Source organism: Nelumbo nucifera, chromosome 6, assembly GCF_055504915.1.
Source record: "Nelumbo nucifera cultivar China Antique chromosome 6, China Antique-T2T, whole genome shotgun sequence".
Taxonomy (NCBI): domain Eukaryota; kingdom Viridiplantae; phylum Streptophyta; class Magnoliopsida; order Proteales; family Nelumbonaceae; genus Nelumbo; species Nelumbo nucifera.
This window is the reverse complement of record NC_142654.1, coordinates 5,695,246-5,718,167: the sequence shown is the minus strand read 5'-3', so window position 1 is coordinate 5,718,167 and position 22,922 is coordinate 5,695,246. Positions and strand designations below refer to the sequence as shown.

Below are 22,922 nucleotides of genomic sequence, written 5' to 3'. Positions count from 1 at the left end.
GAAATATGATCTTTCTTATCTTAACTAATATCTAACCCTAAAACTTATTACAATGTTTTAAAAACCAAGTATGCTTACTTTATATTTTTAAATTTAATATTATATTTTTTATTTGTGAAAATGTTAAATATTGGGATTTGAGATCAAAAAGAGGGTTTTTTCTAGGTTAAAGTTACAAACTGTGAAAGTTTGCACATACACTGAATGTAACCTATAACCCAATGACCATGTTAAACAACTCCACGGTTTAACCATCCAGGTTGAACAGCTTTTGACCAAAAGACAGGTTTTAGGAAAAAGACTTAAAATCTTGACTGGATGACGGTTTGAACAGTTTTAACCATGCAAGTGAATGTCCATAAGAATGCATTTGTGTCTTGAAAATGGCATCAAATACACATTTCAAGACATGTATACATTTAAAATAAGAGAAAAATTGATCATTACGACAAAGGTATATTTCAATCCAGAGATTCATGTTTCTACCCATCACAACTAAAAATATTTGGATGAATACAAAATTGTCATTATAAAACTAAACCAATTTTGCATTTTCATGAAACAACATATTTGCATTTATATTGAACATTTTTGCATTTACACTCTTCTCAATTCTAAAATAGAGCCTAATAATAATAATAATAATAATAATAATAATAATAATAATAATAATAAATTTCTACATTTCCACGTATCAGTACTTTAAGCATGCTTCAGATGAGTATCTTGTCATTGACACTTTACAGATGTAGGGAAAGCAGAAATTCGTGGATGGTGCTGATCCTGCTGGAAAGTGAACCCTATTCTGATTCGCAATCCCATTTTCTCGTCCACTATATATACATAGACATATTGATAACACCCTTCTCAGTGAGAACTGAGGAGTACCAACTTGGCGCTGCAAAATTTTGTTTCTGCCGGCTCCATCTTCCATCTCTTCACTGGATATATGGTACGCAACACCTCTTCACTTGCATAAGAAATTCTGTTAAATTAGTTACCAAAGTTGGTCTGTGTTTTGGTTTGGCCATTCTAATTCGAATTAGAATTTTATGAATATGATCATCAGATCTTGTACGTTGTCTCAAGCTTTTATGAAGGGTAACTGAAACTGATGTTCATGTCTTCATGGGGTTTTGTTTTGTTTTATGTTCTATGTAGGAAGGGGAGAAGAAAAAAGATGGTGGAACGAGAAGGGCCATAGTGGTGGGACCATGGGGAGGAAACGGTGGGACCAGTTGGGATGATGGGAGTTATAGCGGAGTTAGAACAATCACCCTTGTTTATGACCGTTGCATTGATTCAATTCGTGTGGAGTATGATAAGAGTGGCAAGCCTGTTTTAGCTGAAAAACATGGTGGAAACGGAGGCAACCACACTACAACTGTGAGCTCCCTCCCTTAAGGCCTTAATCCTTTCTCTTCTCAGCTCACTTGGCATTAATTAATTAATGGGAAGTCGTGCAAGGCTGGGCTTGGGCCTGGCCTGAAATATAGGCTCAGACCCACCTTACGCGGCCCCGAGGCCTGGACAGAAAACCTAGATCCAGGCCCAAAAATTTGCAGAATCACACTATTTTTACTAACAAGTTTTGGTTGATCAATGTACAATATGCCTTGTTACGTTATATATGAAAGTTACTTCAATCTAAAATATTTTTCTTTTTATCGCTCATTTTCTATCAAACCAACACAAAGTCAGATTCAACCATGAACTGCAGCCATCGGTAAGCTTGGACACAGAGTCCGGATCAATCTAAAATTGGCCTAATCGAAGCCAACCCCAGTTACAATATTTCTGGCCCTCCCTTCCAACCCCACTCATAATCCTGGCATTTCCATTAGGCAGAATATATATATATATATCAACGACTGTATTGATGCTGTCATGTACTCATCTTAATTTCAGATAAAGTTGCAATACCCAGAAGAGTTCTTGACGACGGTAAGCGGCCACTACAGTCCGGTGGTACATGGTGGCACCCCTGTGATTCGATCACTGACGTTTAAGAGCAACCAGGGCAGCTTCGGACCATTTGGGGTGGAAGAAGGGATGCCCTTCTCATTTCCAATGGATGGAGGGTCGATCATCGGATTCTGGGGCCGCAATGGTTGGTATCTGGACGCCATCGGTTTCCGTTTGTCTCGCACCCACGCACCAACGCTCCTTAGGAGGGTGAGTTTGAAGCTTCAAAAACTTGGTGAAAGATCAAAATCCCTAGTAGCTCCAAGAAATGGTGAAGACAGTACTGCTAATAATAACAGTAATAGAGCTGCAATTCGCAAGAGGAATGCATAGAAATATATTGTTGAAGTTGAATCAATTTTGCACTTCTATTGCCATGGACATGAATGAATGCGGTCAACTGCATTCGGGTTGAGTATTTTATTAATTTGTAGCTTGCGTGCTTGAGAAAGAAATGCTTGTAATGTAATAATAGACATTTTGTATCTCCATTTTCATAGTTGTGACATGAAGAGCGTTTTATTATTACATTTTGTCATAAGAGCCATTTCATCTGTCAAATTACAGGCTTTTAAATTATTCTTTAGGCCGGCTCAGTTTGGAAGGAGTACACAGTATTTGTACTCCTTTCAAGCTGAGCCTGGCTCCAAATATTAAGAAATTGGGCTGCAGTGGAACCCACTTGACTGCAGCCCAATCCCTTAATTCTCCTGTAATCTGTAATATATGATACCAATGTTTTTAAAACTGGATCAGACCGGATGGTTGGACCAAAAAATCGGTAATCAGTCATTTGACCAGTTTTGTTTTATCCCAACGCAGTTATTTGGCCAAAAACTGTTGATTTGATCAACGAATCGCTGAGTTGGGCGATCGAATTATTCAACCCGGAAACAGATTTTGGCCGTTTTTGGGTTCTTTTAATATTTTGTCAGTATGAGCCATCTATTTGAACAGGACGGTCAGACCATTTGCCTGGGAACCGGACCCAGAACGGTTTCCTGTCCTGTCCAATTTTAAAAACCTTATATGATACCAAAAAATCATTTTTTACCATTTCATACCACAACTTTTCTCTTATCTAATGCCCTTTATTAGACATCTACTTTTATCAATTCGTTCCTCACCAATGCAGTCTCATTGGTGTCTAGACGTATAATGAAACCAGATTTAAAAAAAAAAAAAAAAAAAAACTTTTGCCCCTATTTGTGTGTGTGTGGGGGGGTATCAATGTACTTGCTTTATACAAGAAACCAAAGTAAATTCACCAATTCATCATAGTGGAATTTCTTTGGTGGAGAGTTTTATCCTTATGTCTAGTTCACATGGGCGCTTCACAGCACATCCCAATCGTGTATTGGGATATCTTCCAATAGCAAGTATAGGAAATATTCTCAATGCATGCCGAGATGTATATATGGGCTGCTGATGTGATGTCCCTCAAATCATCATTTTCCCTCAGCCAGTTGTTGGTACCCCTCCAAAAACAAGAAGTTTGAGATCAAACCTGCAAAATTATACTCACTTGTGGTCAGTAAGTCTATAATGTAAATACGTGACAAAAGAAAGAAAAAAAGAAACTCCCTTTAGCCAACTCAATTAAAGATATCTAAACTCTATACTACAAGCCTTTAGGCTATGTCTGGTTTGAAGGAAAAAGTAGGAAAAGGTAAGAAAATCTTTACAAACCTTGTATAGATTTTCTCGCTTTCTCTTCCTTTTCCTACCTTTTCCTTCAAGCCAAACATAATCTTAACGTCAAACTGGTTTGAAGATGGACTTGGAGGACCCCAAAAATAATGGGGTCATTTGATTTGAGCTCAATCGGGCTCCACTTGATCCAAAACATCAAGTGGCATAATGAATGGCAAATTTGCGATGATTATTTCTCTGATTAAAGGATAAGGACCAAATTGTAAGTTTGACTTTTCCTTTTTTATATGAAACTTACATCTATCAGATTGTAATCTTTAGCCTACATCTAATATCTAATCTACCACCCAAATATTCTCTCTGAAAACGACCCCTTATTTCATAGTTTGCAAGTCAATATTCATGGTGCTTTCTCTCTTCTCTTCTCTCCATGGGACTACAATTTGAACAGATCCAACCCAAACCCAGCCTGGCCCAATTCAATGTTTGGTCTGGGCCCAAACCTAAGTGGGGCTATGTTGTTGGGCTGGGCTTGGATGTAACTTCTGGTTTGACCTCAGTCCAGGCCTAGGTTAATAGGTTTCACCTTAGTTGGACTTAGGTTAATAGGTTTCACCTCAGTCCTTTTCCCCGCAAACTCTCATCCTGAAGCCACGGACGCCTCATCAGGTTTCTCCCTCAATCACTATGTTAGCAAGAAATTCTCTCTCTGTCGAGCGGCTCGAGCCCTGCTGCAGTCGGCCCACATTCTCTTAGAGCTTTGGACGAAGAGAGAAGAATAAGGGCGACTCAAGGCTTGTTTCAGTCCGTCATTCCTTTCCTATTCAAGCTTTCAAGTAGTGTGATGGAAGTCTGCGTCTGTCTACCCAGCATTTCTTAGAGGCATGACCCAAGGAGGAACGATCAGTGCGAGACAAGCTTGTTCTCTCCACCGACTCTTTGTTATTCTATCTCTCTAGCAACTCAAATTTCGATCCTCAGTTACAAGATTACATAAGAGTACGGTCATTTCTCACTTTTATTATTTTAAAGTTTGCATCTGGTTTCAGAGCTAAGTGCGTAGTTTGAAAAGTTTGAGGTTGTCTATCTGTGTGTTCCATTCGCTATTTGTGCATCTAGGGGGAAGAGTAATTGACCAGTGTATGGAAACGGGGAAGGGAAGTGAACTACCCCCCAACTTCCCATGACCAAAAGAATCCCTTTAGAATTTGCTTTAAATGTGTATAACTAACTTATTTGCAGGGCTATTTCTTCTTTGTTTTTAATTTATTTTTGCATTTTTTTCTTTTTTATCTTTTTCTACAGTTCTGGTATTTCTATCGACTTCAGGCATTAAAATACTCCAAGGTTCGTATAATACTTGTCTTCAATCTTGGAGGCGGACAACATGAGCTTTTTCACCTCTGATGCTTCTTTAATTCTTACTCTGGAAACTGGGATGTTGGTCAGACCCTCTGGTTTCTTCCTTCTCTCTTAAAAAAATAAAATAAAATAAAATAAGAAACTCTTATAATCACAATTGCCTGTTGTTTCATTTTCTGTCTTTTGTTCAAAACCTGTTTTTTATAATTAATCACAATTGCCTGTTGTTTAATTTTCTGTCTCGTGTTTCTGAATCACCCGGTACCAGTTCTGGCAACCTTCTTTGGGATCAGTAGGGGTGCCTCACACCTTCCCGAACTGATAACCGAGCATCCTAACCCTGTTTATTTGGTACGTTTTGATAGTTGAATCTCTTTTTTTTTTTTTTTATATATATCTTACTTCATATCATTCTATCTTTAATTCGTTTTTACGTTTTGGTCTTAATTTTTTCTCTGTTGATTTAATCTACGTAGGATCCCGCTGTCCTCACTCCTCAGAAATGGAGGTCGTGACTCCTAATCCAGCTAGTGGGTGCTGTCAAAGCTGCATCCACATCCACAGCTTTGACGACCCCACTAGGGAGTAAAAGATTCTCGGGCCTATTCTTCTTTGTTATTTTGGATGAGTTTTGATGGTGTTTTCAAGTTTCTTTTTTTTTCTCTCTCGTTTTTTTTTTTTTTTTTTTTTAACACTGGCTCTGCATTGATTCCCTACTGGTTTCAAGTTTAGGATTATTTTATTGGATCTTTATTTGCCCTGTATTTGGTATTATCTTGTTATTTCAAAACCTCATTCAAGTTAGAGTTCCATGTTTAGATATCTAAATTAAATCGGTGCCATTTTACTCCATATCTCAAATTTGGATTTCCTGTCTGTCCTGTTTTCCTGCTTCTTTTAGGTAAGAATAATAATGGTTAGGGTGGACAATTTAGTTGTTGGAATATTTATATGCTATGGTTTCTTTTTAGATGTTCTTGATATTTGCTGTTATGATTTTAGTCAGGATTTACTCTTTTCTATGTTGTCACTTCATGCAGATCCTTCAATCCCAGTACAGTCTTCTTGGTTTCATGGAGGATAGAGAGAACAAACTAGAGTCCATACCTGCAGAGGAAATCCTAGACAATGATCATGATGTTGACATGATTGATGTGGAAGAAGGAGAACTGAAGGAGCAGAGTCAAACCATTGGATCGACAGAAGAGACCATGGTTCAAGATGATAAAATGGCTATTAAGCAGCCTTGTAGCAGAAACAGCAGGCGTAGACAGAAAAGGAAGAAAAATAAGAAGAGTGGTTCAGTTTCAAATGTCACTGACATAAACAGGTAAGTTCATGCTTATATCATGATTATTACAATATTTAGTATCTTACAAATTATTAGAAGAAGTCAAGAATTGCTTTTATTTTTCAGATGGAATGGGATAGAAAATAAGACCTTTAGAAACAAACCAGAGAACTAAAAAACTGGGTAGAATTTCATGGTGATAGGGAGTTGTAGTTGGTAAGGCCACCATTTATTGATCATCTTCAATAGGCTTCATTGCCACTGTATATGAAATCACCATCTGTTACAGAGTTTGATGAAAAGGTTCTACATTTGCTCAATGTATATCCATGCAGGAGAGTAAACCTTCTTTCTTGTCCAATACTCCAATAATTGCTAAGAGAAGTTCTCCTTATGCGAAAAAAGGCTTTTTTTTTTTCAAAAAAACTTATCAAATGGAAAAAGAGGATCTGTCTTCAACTCTTTGCTTGGATTACGATTTCTATTCCAATGGCCTTTGGATTTCCATATATTTTACTTCTGATGAACCCAAGTTTTTCAGTTCGGCTTTTGACACTATTGTTTTGTTAACAATGGACAAGGCCTACCAAATCCAAAATAAGAAACCACACTTCTTCCTCTTCGGACTGCAAACAGATTGGATCAAATTGGAAATACCTTGATAAATGTGATCCATTATTATTAAGATTCAATATGAATCTTATCTGTTGGATTCATATTGAACTTGGATTGGATTCAGATATTCTATACCATTAATAAATTAAGCTATAAATAATCAGAATAGTAATGCATTTTTAATAGAATGAACTAAAAACGACTTTAATATTCTATATCATGCATATTTCTTTTATGTAGATATAAGCATACATGTTTAAATATTACTGGATAGGATTGGGGTGTATCCTTATTTAATCTAATTATAAACATATTGAATTCCAGTGGCCTTAGTTGGATCTGATTCAAATTCTAACTCAGGCCAACAGATACAATTTGCAGTCTTACTATTTATTTTGTTTTATATGTTTAAGTTAAATTTCCTTATCAATTTCAGTGTGCTTTTAATTATTTATCATATATCCTTATAGAAAAGGTCAAAGAACTTTTTTCTGATAAATAACTTTTATCATCAAAGGATTGAAACAGTACATGCAATCCTTGGAGAGGTGTGAGCTCCGACCCTTCCCAGAAACAGAAGTAAATTATAAACTATAGAAAGAAGCAGATTACAACTGAGACCAATACAACATTTCCATATTTGCCCCTTGTTTGGCTGCAAGTCAGCGATGTCATTTGCTGAACTCCCGACACATTGTATTGTCAAATTCATAATTCTAATAAGCCACTTAAACTTCTTAATTTCATCTCCAAAGCACCAAATAATAGAATCTGGATTCTTCATCCACCCCACAACCAATTTAAAATCTCCTTCAATGATTAGATTTATCATATATCCTTATGGATAATAATGTTTTATTATTTCTTATAATTTTTATTACCCTCTCTCGCAATAGAAGATGAGGAGAAGAGAAGATTATGAAGAACTTTTCTTTTCTGTGAAAATTGCTTATGTGCTATTTTTTTTCTTGAATTGGTAAAGTATTGAGATGTCATAATGTGATTACATAGCAGCATCCATGTACACCAATGCATTGTACTATGGGAATGCACAAAATGTTACTTTTGTATATTTGCTACTTTTTGGTGCTACAAAAATATGAACGAGTATTTATTGTTGGATTTTTTGTTAAATTTGTAATCCTTTTGTGCACACTTCTAGATTCTGTTGATTAACATTAAAAGTTGTTTCAGATCTGATGTATCAATTTTTTGTGCTAAGTACCTCGTCATTTGGTCTACTTCCAAGTGGCCGATGACTCAGAGGCCGAAGTGAACTTTTGCTGGATGAGGATCTGGATGCCGAGCTGGGGGCAGATTAGGTGTCGAGTTAACTGGGCTGAGCTGGGCAGGTTAGGTGCCAAACTGAATGGGCCGAGCTAGGCAGGTTAGGTGACGAGCTGACCAGAGGGCCGAGCTGGATTGATTGTTGAGCTTCGTAGTTCTTTAGAGACCCGTAAGGAATCAATGTCAGAGGACCCGGGGTGGCTAACTCGGCGAGGTTGCTTCGATGCTTAAGTCAGTACTCTCATAGTAGACTGTGAGCTAAAAATCACAAAGTATGAGAGCTAGAATATGCTTACTTGCCCCCCTATGCCATTGGGGTTGGCACCTTTATATAGGCATTGTTTGGCGTGGGCTTCACGCACCGCATCCGAGATTTCCGAGAAATCGTCTAAGTGGTCCGAGATTCCCTGAGGCAACCGCCATGCACGTTGACCACCCTCTGGATCGTTCGACACGTGGGCCAACTTCCAAGGATCGTGGGAGTGTTAGGATATGCATGTCGAATTTGTCGGCGAGCACGTCTCGCAGGTCGCCCGGTCGGCGCCTGTGCCAGGCTGCCAGTTCAGCGCCTGTGCTAGGCCGCCAGATTGGCACCTGTTCCAGGCCGCCAGGTCGGCGCCTGGGCAAGGCCGCCATGTCGTGCCTGAGCCAGGCCGCCAAGTGGGACACCATCAACTTGGCTAAGACAAGTTGTTGCCTAAGTGGTTCCGGGTGTCACCTAGTTGTTCCGAGGTGCCATGTGTCACAATATCATTGGAGGGCCAAATCCACCCTCATCAAGATCCTTCCCTTCAATATTTTTACTTAGTTTAAAAAGGTCATTACCCAATGTTGGTCACAACAATCTGGGGTCTTCAGAGGGATGGACTGGATACAGACTTAACATTTGGAATTTTTTGCACAAAGTGGCTGCACTCTACTTAAACCTGTGTTCTCACACTTGATAGCCCGAGGTTGTAACAAGTATAGCAATTTTTTATTGTACAGCCTTACCCATGGCTTGGCTCTTTGAGGATGAAGGTCTTCACTATGGTTAGGTTACTTGTTTTTCACCTGCATTAGGTTTAAGTTGAGGTTGTCAATGGTGGTTTAAAAATGAAAAGAAGCTCACCAAACTCTACCAACTCTTTGGATTTCTGGTTATGTATTTTTTTTTATGGATAAGGGTTTTTTATCAATCAATTTATGGATAAGGTTTGGGTTGACAAAATTGCTTGTATCCAAGTTCACAAGTGCCTCATTGAACTCTGTTTGTTAAACTAACCTCACTTCTCATTGCCTTTGCTAGAACTTATTCCTTTTTATCTTTTCAATTGGTGGAAGGGAGTTCTTAGTTTAATCTTCTTTTTAGTAACTATGAACTTTTTATTAGTTTTCTAATTCTATCTTTTACAGATTTGTTATAGATGCTTGCAGACGTTTGAAGGAAAAGAAATCTTACTTGGTTTGGAATGCCGTGAGTTGTCTTGGTATATCTGCTTTAGGTGATTTTGTCAGAGAGGTAAACTTTTTTCCCCATTCATGTGCTATAATTGGTGACCATGGATCATTTGCTTGTACATTAGATTGAAAATAAGATATGAGGTTATTTGATCGATCAATAAAAAAACATATGAGGTTGTTTGCATGAAATATATGATAATAAAATGGATTAGCATGTATATGGCAAGCTTCATTGTTGAAGGTATACACGACTTAACATGTATATGGCAAGCTTCATTGTTGAAGGTATACACGACTTAAGTTTATTGCTGCCTTGCTAGACAATGTCATTTGATATGCCTGTAGCACAGATGTTCAATTTCTATTTTATGTACTTAAACGAGCCCATCAACAGTCTTTGAATCTCCTATAATGAGATCTGTATAATTAAGAGCTTTTCCTAACTTCAGTCCATGTAATACTGCCATTAACTCTGTCTTTGTAGAGTTCCCTTGTCCAATAGAGCCAGAGTAGAGGGCTAATCCATGTCCCTAATGATTTCTGAATATTTGCCCCACTCCTGACAGCCTTGAATTGCCCATGCTGCACCCAGGCTCCAGCAAAGTTTAGCCTCACATATTCAAACTTTCAAAGGTGGCAACTGTTATGGGCCCGCGAATAGGATTTCATCATGGGTCGGTCCACGGGAAAAACCTCCTATTTTCCCTTGTTCCTCCCTCCCTGCTCTTGATGAACCTATCTTGGCCGCCCTAATGGTGATTTGTCCAAGAGATCACCAACTTTCCTTATTCTCTTCTTGACTGAATATTCGATGCCTTTATTCACTAATAGTGGCTCCTTAAATAGGAGATTACAAGAGTCCTGTTCTTAGGGAGACTCCTCGCTGAATAGGGAGACCTCCAGCTTTATCTTGATAAGATAAGATAAGTCTCTCTTAATCCTAATCTAATAAGATAAGTCTCTCTTAATCCTAATCTAATAAGATAAGGCAACCTAATAAGATAAGATAATCTAATCTACTAACTTAATAAGATAAGATAAGAATAACAAGATAAGTCTAATCTAATATGCCGAATGGATAAGACTGTTGCTGCCGAATTGGATAGGATGAGAACACCGGATCATTGCTGCTGCTGCTCCCAATACGCGTCCACATCATTACTCCCCTCCTGGACTACGAGCTTGTCCTCAAGCTCGAATTCAGGATGGGTCTCTTGAAACACAGTCAAAGGAATCCCGGATAGGTGGAATGACTTTGCCCTCCTAGATCGGGTTCCAGTGAAGAGGGTTCATCCCCATCTTCCTCTTGTTTCACCAGGAGGCAGAAAAGTCTCTTGCACTTGTGCCTTGCTGAGTAGAGTTCATCACAATTAAAACATTGTCCCCTCGCTCTGCGTTCCGCCATCTCAGCCCTGGACATGTGCTTAATAGGGGGTGCAACGACGCTACTCCCCACTTTGGATGCTGATCTGGAATTGTTGCTCGTCTGTGGCTTCCATTCTTGGCTGGCTGCTGAATATGGAGCCATTCCGAGTGGTTCCGGGGATGCCCATGCTGATGGAGGCCGCCCCATACTAAAGGTTCCGCGGCTGAGTTGTAGCTTGCGTTCAAAGGCACGAGCTATATTCATGGCTGTGACCAGGTTGGGGGCGTGTTGCATCTCCACATCCACCCTCAAGGGTTCTGCTAACCCTACGGTGAACATGTCTACCTGCTGGTCCGGTCATACCGAAGCTGCTCTGGCAAGGATTGTCTGGAATCGGCGCTGGTATTCAGCCACCGTTCCCGTCTGTTTGAGGTTGATCAGTTCACCTAAGGGGTTGCTTGTCAGTGGGGGCCCAAACCTAAGAAGGCAGTAGGATTTGAACTGGGTCCAACTGAGTCCGGGTTCTTCCTGTTTCAATCGATAGAACCAGAGTTGCGCTTCCTCCGTTAGGTGAAAGGCGGCTAGGCTTACCTTGTCTCGGTCGTCTGTCCGTTGATTGCGAAAAAACTGCTCGCACCGGTACAGCCAACCCAAGGGATCTTCGTTGCCGTTGTACGACGGAAATTCCAACCTGCTGTACTTGGGAATGACCACGGCTCCCTGGTTGACGATCTGCTGCTCGCCGGAAGACTTCGACAGATCCGGTCGGCAGCCACTAGTGGCTGCCTCCCCTTCTGTGTTCCTCTCCTTGCTAGAAAGGAATAACTCCATCAAACGCCATAGCTCCCTGACTTCGTCCTTGATTTCCCATACTTCCGAGCTAGTCTCCACGAGCCGGTGCTCGAGTTCGTGGACCCTGGACGGCAGCTGCTCTAGATCACCCATGACGCCTTGCTCTGATACCAAAATGTTATGGGCCCGCGAATAGGATCTCATCATGGGTCGGTCCACGGGGAAAACCTCTTGTTTTCCCTTGTTCCTCCCTGCTCTTGATGAACCTATCTTGGCCGCCCTAATGGTGATTTATCCAAGAGATCACCAACTCTCCTTACTCTCTTCTTGACTGAATATTCGATGCCTTTATTCACTAATAGTGGCTCCTTAAATAGGAGATTACAAGAGTCCTGTTCTTAGAGAGACTCCTTGCTGAATAGGGAGACCTCCAGCTTTATCTTGATAAGATAAGACTGATAAGATAAGATAAGTCTCTCTTAATCCTAATCTAATAAGATAAGTCTCTCTTAATCCTAATCTAATAAGATAAGTCTCTCTTAATCCTAATCTGATAAGATAAGGCAACCTAATAAGATAAGATAATATAATCTACTAACTTAATAAGATAAGATAAGAATAACAAGATAGTCTAATCTAATATGCCAAATGGATAAGACTGTTGCTGCCGAATTGGATAGGATGAGAACACCGGATCATTGCTGCTGCTGCTCCCAATACGCGTCCACATCAGCAACAATGTTCAAAGTATCGGAAAGGCAATTTTATGAGACATATCGGGATACACCTTGGATATGCATGCGTATCGGAGAAAAACTAAGATACGCATAGATATGCTTGGAAACACTATAAATACTTTAATAAATCATAAAAATACATCAACAACATTAAATATACGACATCGATGAGGTGTACATACATTAAATTAATATATTTTAATGGTTTATGAAGAAATATATTGTAGTTAATTATAATTTCATTAAAAATCCTATGCTTAACTATAATTTATGAATTATAATTCTTAAGTTTTAATGTTTTATGGGATGGGAAAAACCCAACTTTCCTAACCCAACCATAAAACATGCATTGGAACAACTTCTAAGTGAAAATATAATCAATAATTATTTATTATTTATGTACAAAAATTATAAAAAATAATAAACATTATATAATATATTAAAAAAATAGTTATTAAAGAAGAAATTTCAATTGCTTTGTGGATATGATAAATTATCCATAGAATTATTGTGATCAAATGATAAAACATAATTATTTATTTATTTATTTATTCTAAAAATATAAAAATAAAAATTATTAAATAAGAAATTTCAATTGATCTGTGGATATGATAGATCATCCATAGAATTATAATATATTCAATTGTTGTGATCAAATGATAAAATATAATTAATTATTATTTATTTTTTAATTCTAAAAATATAAAAAAATAAAAAAAATACTAGAGAAGAAATTTCAATTGCTCTATGGATATGATAGATAAATCCATAGATCTAAAACATATTTAGTCTTTATAGGCAAAGAAAAATTACATTTTCAAAATTTTTATTAATTTATATTTTCCCCAAATATCTTCATGAAATTTCCATAAATTTATTAATAACACAAAAAAAATTATGATTTTGAATGTAAGAAATGTAGATCAACATGAATTTAAACATTTAAGAAAAAAAGAAATCACAAGATATTATAAAATTTTGAAAAAACTTACCTATTTTTGCCATATCTTTTCAAATTTTGAAAAATTTTCGAAAAATTTAACGATTCACACTTGTTTCTTGCAAATTTTTGCAAATCTAGCACTATAGGAATGAGGTTTGGAGTTTGAGTCATTTGGGGGTGAAAGAATGCTTATTTCAGGGAAAATAAGCTTGCTTTTCCCCTTTATTTTTTTTATAGTTTTTGGTCGTATCCTTTTCGTCAATACGCCCCGATACACCCCTGATACGGGTCTGATACACATAAAAAAAAAGACGAGACGTCCGATTTCCATGCGTATGCTGTATCTTTTTGGGCGTATCGTATTGAAATTTTAAACCTTGGGTGGCAACCAAAAATATGATTTCATGTTGCTACTCAAGGTAGTGTGAGGGGTGCGAGGCACAACAGTATTGTAAATAATCATTCTTTTACCACAACTTAAATTCTTTGATGGTTATTGATGAGGGGTAATCTGGCCCTCCAGTGACATCACATCACGTGGCAATTCCAAACCGTTGCATAACACCTCAGCACCATGTAGGTAATGACTTGCCTTTTCCAAGACAGTTGAGTTCACCTTGGATGCACCCCGCGCACCTTGGAGAGCGCTCAACACCACCTCATCTAGGGCCGACTTGTATGCACTTTGGCAGGAGCAGACTGACGATCTCGTCAGGACTGAGCCAAGGACCTCAGCATGAGGGGCGACCTCCCGCCGAGGTCCCACTGACTTGACTGAGGTCTAGGAGTTGACTTGTGTGACGTGGCGACCAGCGTCTGCTACATGCAACTTATTGTCTCCTAGTCCTTCGGGATCACATCGCCTAGGGGTGGCAAATGGGTGGGTTGAGTTGGGTTAGGTTAGGTAAGGGTTGAATACCAACCCACCCATCCTGACCCATGATCAATGCTTGTTAAAGGGTCATAACCCACCCTAACGCTGACCCACCCATATTAATCCACTTGGCCCATTCATATGACCCTTGCCCACCTTCACCCATACTAACCCACCTACCATCGCATATAAATACATAAACGGGTCGGGTCGACCCGTATACCCTAAACAACAATTTTTTAGATAATCAACTCTCCCAAGATTGTCAAGTGGTATAAACGGGTCGGATCGACCCATGTACCCAAAAATAACATTTTTGATGAAGCACCTCTAAATGATGCCACATGGTAGAAACGGGTCGTGTCCGCTCGTAATACCCGAAAAATAACAACTTTTTGAGAGAAACAAATCTCCTGAGATTGCCACGATAAACAGGTTGGGTTGACCCGTATAGCCGAAATAACAGAAAATACCAGAAAATGCAGAAATTAATCAGAAAAAATTGCAGAAAATTCACAAAAAATGTAGAAAATTGCAAAAAATACTAGAAAATTGCAGAAATGCTGAAAAATAGTAGAAAATTGAAGAAAATAGCAGAAAATGCAGAAAGTAGTAGACAATTGCAGAGAATGTAGAAATTTGCAGAAAATTTCAGAAAATAGCAAAACATAGCAGAAAATTGCAAAAAAATAACAGAGAATTGTAGAAAAGGCAGGAAAATAGTAGAAAATTATAGAAAAATAGCAGAATTTACAGAAATAGCAGAAAATACAATCAAAATTGCAGAAAAATACCACAAAATAGCAGAAAATTGCAGAAAACTAGCATAATCTGCAGTAAATACCAGTAAATTTTTGAAATGCAGGAAATACAAGAAAATTGCAGAAAAATACCAGAAAATACTAGGAAGTTGCAGAAAATAGCAGAAATTTTCAGAATTATCAGAAAATACAAGAAAGTAGCAGAAAATGCAAGAAAAATGCAGAAAATATCAGAAAATTCCAGGAAATTGCAGAAAATACCAGAAAATTCAGAAAATACCAAAAATATCAAAAATTTGCAAAAAATACCAGAAAATGCAGAAAACACCCGAAAATTGTAGACAAATAGCAGAAAATAGCAGAGAATACCAGAATATTGAAAACATTATGCAGACAAATAGCAGAAAATTCCGAAAATACCAGAAAAATGCAGAAAATGCAAAAAAGTAGAAAATTATAAAAGAAAGTGTATAGCTTTTGCAGAAAAAAATGTATCACTTTCTGACATTTTGAACAAAATCTAGAAAAAAACATGCAAACATACAATTTAGGTGTATGACAAAGAGAAAAAAAATACATATTTCATATTGTAAGTGTATGAGAAATAAGAGAAATAATACAAAAAAAACATTCTTTATATTTAGCCATGAGCAAAATTAAGTACATACTTTGACCATGCCTATAGATGCTATATATTAGAGTATGACATGGAACAATACTTTGTTCATGCCTACAATAGTTTGTTGCTAATTCAAGGATGCTCCTCTAGATGGAATAATAATCTGTTGCTTCAAGGAAACTGAAACATATGCTTAATCATTTTAGCTAAATACCACATGAATTTCTAGGCATACAAAATTCCAGATGGGTGAACTCTGCTTTCAACCAAGAGATTACTGATTTGAGTTTTCGTTCTGTAAATACTGAGATGGTAATCAGATCCTACATTCCCAATATCTTTAGCACCAAGTTCAGAAAAGCTTTGCCTTATTATGATCAGTAACCTTGAACATTTATATATTTGCTACTAAAACCAAGTAAGCAATGTGGAACAGGGACACAGAGACAAGTTTCAGACAAAAAATATCCATTTTTTGTCAACCAACTTACTTATTTTTCTATTTTACAAAAGCAAGTAATTAACCTGTTCCTTAATTATAAACAAAATAAATAAAAGATTATGGCTTGTGCATGGTTTACCCCAATTTGTAATTTTCCTTCATTATGAATCAAGGCCAATTAGTACCACACAAGCAGGTAGCTGAATCAGGAAACTATGGGTTGGTCTAGTAGATTGGTGAAAATGTTCATTTTATTAAATAATACTTTCTGAATTAGTGACAGTATACAATCAAAACTCATGCCTTGCTATTTCTAACAGAAGAAAAACAAGAAGGAAAGTAATAGACCTTATTTAATTAAAAAGAACATAGAGATTTTGAGGAAATATTTGGAATGTTTATTTTAGAAGCTAGATTGGGCATGATCAAGTCTTATCATGTCTGTGCTGGGTTAAAGTTATAAACCATAAGTATCAGAGTAGTTAAAAAGCTGAAGTTGTTGAAGTGTGGCATTTCTGGTGTATAATGTTAATGTTATTTTAATCAAAAGAGTGAGCTTGGAAGATTAGACACATTGTGAATTGTTGGGGTCATCGATGACAACTAGGGACTTTTCATAGCTACTTGGGTACAAGACCTCTAACATAGTTTGGGGCCATATAACTTGCCATGTGTTCCAACCTGGGGTAAGCTACTCAGGTGTCCCATCCTCCTAGAATGGAGAGTGATAGGCTCAAAGATCAGCTAACTAGAAAATTCCAAATAAATGTTTCTAGTATCAAATATTTAATTTGGATGACACAGAGAAGTTCTATCAATATTCTTTAAAGTTCTGAAGATAATTCTTTCTAAATGAAGTCATGTTTAAACTCAAACAGTCTGCTGAAACTTTGTTGTTCTATCCAATATTCTTTATTCATTGGAGACCATCCCATGGTGTTGATTGAAAACTTCTTTACCAAACCATATTATAATGAATAGAGCGGCGGATTTGAGGCTATAAATTATAATAATACAACTGTTATGAGCTTGGACTTGTGCAGCATAGTAGAAGATGTGACCTCCATTGCTCCAATTTAATTAACAATCAGTCAATGCCGTGGACCTTAATTTAAATTTACAGAACTGATGTGGGGTTCAGTGCTGGATATTAGATAAGATTGTCATAAAACAGTGACCATGTTCAATGGGCATGGGCGCATGGCAGCCTCAGAATCTAAGTTCAGACAAGTCATCGTCAATCTTAAACAAAATAAAAGAAATGAAGTTATCAGGAATGGACGCTCACGTCAACCCAACTTAATTAGAACCATCACCTCTAGACGAGATATAAGGAGAAGACAAGCGGCCATTAAATATTTGATAAAAGAACAAATTGAAGACATACTTGCTGGGTCGATTTGCATTAGACTATACTGTAAATCTGCGGTGTTTAATAAATGAATCTCCATTACAAGCACCAAGTTAAGGGAGACATTCATTTATCCAGTCTGGCAGCCTTGTAGCCATTTCGTTCTTTTCTCTGTTTTATCTTTTTCTTCCAACAGTCGTCCAACACAGAGAGATCCCCATGAGCCCATGACTCAACTTGCCATGAATCATCCCACCTAACCAATGGGGATCTTTCTGTGTCCACTGGAGAGTAAATATATGTTTTGGGCACTTTTTGCGCAAAATATATGCAACAGGGACAAGTTTCAGACATGTTTCATGTTCAACTTTTTGGTTGAACAATATGAGTATGGGAGGTAGATAATCAATGAAGGTTGAGCAATGTCAAAAGATTTACCTATCCAAAACTCTGATGTACACGTGACTTGAGATTTGAGAACTCTTGGAAACAATGGCATTGAAGCTAAGAGGACAAACTTGTTTCAATGGCAAAGAGGACAATCTTGCTTCAGTGGCAGAACAAATAACTGCAAATGGATTGAAACCCTAACACCTTTCGATCTTGCACTTGATCTAATGACTAGTGGAACAAAGAGCAAAGATCTGAAACTTAAATAATGGATTAATCTTCAATGATGGAAGTTCGTTCGATTGAGAACTGAGGAAAACCCAAAGATCTTTGTTCGACAGTGCAGCAACTCTCTCTCGACCCTCTCCTCTTACAGTCTTACCCTCTCTTGACCCTCTCCTTACCCAAGTGACCCTAACCCCTTTTGACCCAATGGGTACCCTCGACCCAACCCACCCTGACCCTCTTTTCCTTGACCCTAATGGGTCACTTGACCCATATAACTCACTGTTGAAATGGGTGGGTTTTGAAGCGGGTGGGTTGGGTGGGTCAAAAGGGCCAAGGTCAATATTGCCACCCCTAACGTTGCCTGACCCATAGAGCTGGCTCCTGCGCTGCCCGCTTCGGAGATAACCGGATAAGCCTTATCGATTTACGCGGAAACCACCTCCAAGCATGGCTGGCCAATAAGCCACGTCCTCCTAGAGACCTTGGACGCATTATGTGAAGCTCACGACTACCTGCACCTATATAAAGGCATCCCCTTCAACCAAAGAAGGTACGCACAATTTTGTTCTATGATTCTCTTGTTCTCTTGCTTTCTAGCATTCTCAAAACTCTTCACTGACTTAGCAACAGAGTGTTCACCCCGGGTACTCTGATTGTTTTCTTGCAGCTCGGCCAGCTGGACGTCCGAGCTGTCCTCCAGCAGGGAGCACCAAATCGTGCACCATCAGTTACCAATCAAAAAAGGTCAATTAGTGGATGGAAGTGATGGGAGTTTGAGGGAAAATACTGCAACAAATGATTATTAATAGCACTAAATAATGTAGACAAGGAAAAGTTAATTTTATTTTTTCTTCTTGATTGTAGTGCAAGTTCCCTTGTAGGATTACTTAGAATTATCTTTAAATGGTTAGTTAACTTAACTCATGTGTGGATTGTAGTGCAAGTCCTCTTCTTCTTCTTGATGACTCATCTCTATTCAAGATGGGTTGGTGGTTAGGAATCCTACCTTCCATAGGTATACCCGTGTCCCTAGGGAAATCAATGAGTGTTTATCCCTCTTCCAGAAATTGAAGGATGTTTTAGTCAGTGTGATCAAATAAATGAAGTTATTTCATATTTGGAAAGAATACAGAGAAAGGAAAATTCTATGTGATGTCCTGTATTTCTTGTGCTTTGAGGGTCTCTGTCAAGACTTGCTGCACTTGGGGTATTTGTTTGGACCTCCCCTCTTCTTTTTCTCATGTCCTGGTCTTGCCCACCTTGGTTAGCCAAGTTATACTCTGTTGTCCCTCTATCATCAAAGAGTAGCAGGGGATCCATTCTTCAGTTTATGGTCCTTTTGTAGGTTTTTGTAGTTTATGGTCATCTATTATCAAAGTTTTTATAGGCATTTTTCTATTGATGCTAGTAGTTTACTGTCGGATTGGCTCTGATACTGAAAGAATTCAAAGGATCCTACATTTAATTGGCAAGCTGTTTAGGGTGGTACTCTGTTCAAGTCTGTTCTGAGAGCTTTGAGGCCTTCTTTGTACAGATCTAAGGGTCCATTTGGTTCACTTCTGGAATCGGAATCGAAATCCCTCGGAATCAGTATTGGAATGGTTTGTTCTCATAGCCTGTTTGGTTCAGATGGGGAATCAAAACCAGAATTGGAATCAGCTGGAATGAGATCTCATTCCCAAGGGGGAGGGAATGGGATTCTGATTCCACCCAACCAAATGGTTGGGCCATTCTGATTCCGATTCTAGACCCCTATTCCCACGAACCGGATGGGCGCTAATTCTTATCTGTCAAACTTATATTGTCTGTGTTTGCCAGAGGTAGTATTGCAAAATGAATTTGTTCTTGAGATTTTACTTTTACGTTGGTGAAAGATTTTTTTTAATGTGAACTCACAAAAAGACAAAGGAAAAGAAAAAGGTTATGCTTATTCTGCATTCGTATCTCTGCATTTAAGTTGTGAGTAATTGAATTCCCTGTTAGGAACCTTTGTTTACCTGCATGCTCAATGTTTTTAGTAAAGTGTTGGACACATTGCCATCTTCATTGTGGATTTCAACTATTTGAATGTTAGTAATTTTGTTATTACTGGAACATAAAGGAGTTGAGATTGTCATTGATAAAAAAAGGAGTTGAGATTGTTCTTGTTGACAAATTGAAATTTCAGGTGGAAGCAATACAGGCTAGTGGAGGCCAGATGACTGCTGATGGTAAGCACCCTCGAACAGGTGGTGGCATTCTATGGAGCATTCTGAAAGCACGTGAACCAGAAGCTTACAAGGAGATAATGACCAGGGGAAAGGAGTTTGAGGTATGTCATTAATGGAAATAGTAATGTCACAAATTTATTTTGAGGCTGGGATGAAGCGGTTATAATAACACATGATGGATCTATAGTTCCATCATCAGTTTAACTGGCTCTTGCCTGGGAAATTATAGCTGGTCAGACTAGATGGTAGAGTGACTTGACACATTAACAATTTCTTCTTGTGAAGTGTCTGTGATACAAGTCTTTCCCTTTATTAGATTACTTTGTATATACTAGATCACTCAGGGTCTCCTATCTACGAATGGAATGGTTCCCATATTCATACCCACAAGACATTACCTCCTTGTATTGGGAGCATCTCACCATGAACGACAAGGGAGATAGCGCACCTGTAGTGTCTGTGGGTATGCATGTGGGTAGGAGATCCAAGCTCATGCTAGATGCAAGACAAGCTAACTATGATCAATGTGACTGTAAATAACTAAAATGGTTAAGAATAGTTGCAAACATTACATTATTTTTTTTGGAAAACGTAAGGTAATTTTTTAGGAAAATTAAAGATACAAACAGAAACCTGCCGGAGACAGGTTAGGACTGGGGTCACCCCCCATTACATTCAATATGCACTAGTCACTTAATTACACTGTAAGCGCATTTGTTTGAGACCCACCATCCACACACAAGTCTTGAAGAATTTAGAGACTAAATTAGGTTTTGTTTTTGAACAAAAAAAAAGAAGATTTGGTTTGTAATGAGAAATCCATTTTATCGAGTTCACATCTGCGCCCCACAGAACATCCCAACCGTGTATTGGGAACATTTCCCAATGACAAGTACGAAAGATGTACCCAATGCATGCTAAGATGTGCATGTGGGGCGTTTGTGGGGCACCCTCTTTGGGGTGCAGATGTGAACTCCATTTTATCCAATAGAATGGGACCCAAACCAATGTATTGTCTTGAAAGTATTTGTGATTTTTTTTTTTTATATAAGTTGGAAAACTAAAATTAGACTTGATTTGTTATTAAGGATATGAACTAATTTAGAAACATTACCATTTTAGAGTTAGTGTGGGACCCATGCCACTAATATACTTTTAGTTTGAATTAAAATTTATTTACCCATTTTCTCTGTGGGAGGCTAGCTATGTGCTTGAAGGAAATCTCTCGTCAGCTATGGGTTATAACATTGTAATTTCCGGGACAAACAAAGAACTTGTAATTTCTGAATTATGTTTTGAACCTCCATTGCAGAAGCAATTCATGAAACAAGGTACCAGACAAGTTCCAGAGCAAAAGGAGGGCCCTTCTGAAAGCACTGTATGCGAATCTTCTAATGAGAGTACAAATCAAACACGAAATGGAGTTGAACAGAAAGATGCCCAAGAGAGGCGCACATCTGTCCTGAACAGAATACGAATACCAGTCCCTTATGATGACCTGTATGAATCGGGCCCAACAGATGAACTTACTTGATTTTCTGAAAAGAGTTGAGTGTAAATAGGCCGAATAATGCTGTTATTGAGTTCTGTTAATATGATATTTTTCCTCCCTACTTTTTTGAATTCAATATATTACTTCCTCAATTATTTCCTAATTGGAGATATATTTGATAATAAAAGTTATGATTTAAAAAGAGGCTTACGTTGGTTTTCGGATTTCTCTAAATTTGATTTCATGCATCGAGTATTTGAAGACTTAGGTTTTGTTCGTTTGCTCTGAAATCTGACATCTGAAAGTGCAATAATTACATTAAGAGGTATATTGGTATTTGTGAACTTTTCTTTCCTCTAAGTTCTAAATGGTGAGAATGTTGTTTTGAATTCTGAATTCTGAAAATTATCAAATATCCATTTTGACCCCATATATGAAAGTTTTTTGTTTGTCTTTTTGAGGGAATCATTGGAAAACAAAGAGTTGTATGATTGCACTTTAAGAGATAAGAGCTAAGAGGAATCGAACAACCAATTTTCTCTTAAAGTTAAAAAGATTCCTCTTAAGAGATAAGAGTTAAGAGGAAAATAACAAACCTTTACTCTCATCATCAGATTCATTATCATTAATTAAGGCCAGAAGACTCAATCTGGAAATTTTAGTACATTTCTAACATTTATAGGGATGTGCTTTTGCATGGCTACTGATTTGAGAATAGGGAAATGGGATGACTATTCCACTAGGGATCTATGCTAAGGAGCAGGCTGACTCCTGCTCTCTGGCCAAAATTCAGCCTAAATAAACGATTAACGATTGCAACCAAGGGGCTGAGCATTAACCTAATTGTCACTTAGGTGGCCGCGGGAGTGGCAATGGGTACCCTATTGCTTGGGTTACAATTGGTACTTCAAATTGGTATCCAAATCCAATGAAGATGCGGTGAGTCAAGATTAGGGGTGTTTATGGTCCCGTTTGGTGCAGTTTTTAATGTGGTTTGGACCATTGGTTTAGTCCAGTTAGAGAGCCTAAACAAGCATTGCACAAATGTTGATTTGTATGTTATGTAATTATATATTTACAGTTAATAGTTTGGTTTAATCA

General features: G+C 37.9%; 2 protein-coding genes across 6 annotated transcripts; both read left to right on the top strand.

Annotated features, from left to right (window-relative positions):
- Positions 1-825: 825 nt before the first annotated feature.
- On the top strand, positions 826-2,495 carry LOC104604435 (jacalin-related lectin 19). The gene is made up of 3 exons (XM_010268764.2): positions 826-952; positions 1,162-1,386; positions 1,909-2,495. The coding sequence occupies exons 1-3, from the start codon at positions 950-952 to the stop codon at positions 2,296-2,298; spliced, it is 618 nt and encodes a 205-aa protein (XP_010267066.1). The 5' UTR covers positions 826-949; the 3' UTR covers positions 2,299-2,495.
- A 1,752-nt stretch (positions 2,496-4,247) lies between these two features.
- Positions 4,248-22,023, top strand: LOC104604434 (uncharacterized). 5 transcript variants are annotated; one of them, XM_010268763.3, is made up of 7 exons: positions 4,248-4,617; positions 4,924-4,965; positions 5,249-5,331; positions 6,021-6,310; positions 9,569-9,674; positions 20,287-20,430; positions 21,642-22,023. In XM_010268763.3, the coding sequence occupies exons 4-7, from the start codon at positions 6,054-6,056 to the stop codon at positions 21,861-21,863; spliced, it is 729 nt and encodes a 242-aa protein (XP_010267065.1). In that variant the 5' UTR covers positions 4,248-4,617; positions 4,924-4,965; positions 5,249-5,331; positions 6,021-6,053; the 3' UTR covers positions 21,864-22,023. The 5 variants fall into 5 exon arrangements, with proteins under 5 accessions (XP_010267065.1, XP_010267064.1, XP_010267063.1 ...); XM_010268762.3 differs by lacking the exon at positions 5,249-5,331; XM_088890808.1 differs by lacking the exons at positions 4,248-4,617; positions 4,924-4,965 and adding an exon at positions 4,991-5,075.
- Positions 22,024-22,922: the final 899 nt, after the last annotated feature.

What these genes read in the sequence shown, in the direction of transcription:
- LOC104604435 (XM_010268764.2), top strand. An exon ending in GAGGCAACCACACTACAACT is followed by an intron (nt 1,387 to 1,908) that starts GTGAGCTCCCTC and finishes TCTTAATTTCAG; the next exon opens with ATAAAGTTGCAATACCCAGA.
- LOC104604434 (XM_088890808.1), top strand. Translation starts at nt 5,006, where the DNA reads ATGAGCTTTTTCACCTCTGATGCTTCTTTAATTCTTACTCTGGAAACT. An exon ending in GATGTTGGTCAGACCCTCTG is followed by an intron (nt 5,076 to 5,248) that starts GTTTCTTCCTTC and finishes ACCCGGTACCAG; the next exon opens with TTCTGGCAACCTTCTTTGGG. An exon ending in CCAGGGGAAAGGAGTTTGAG is followed by an intron (nt 20,431 to 21,641) that starts GTATGTCATTAA and finishes CCTCCATTGCAG; the next exon opens with AAGCAATTCATGAAACAAGG.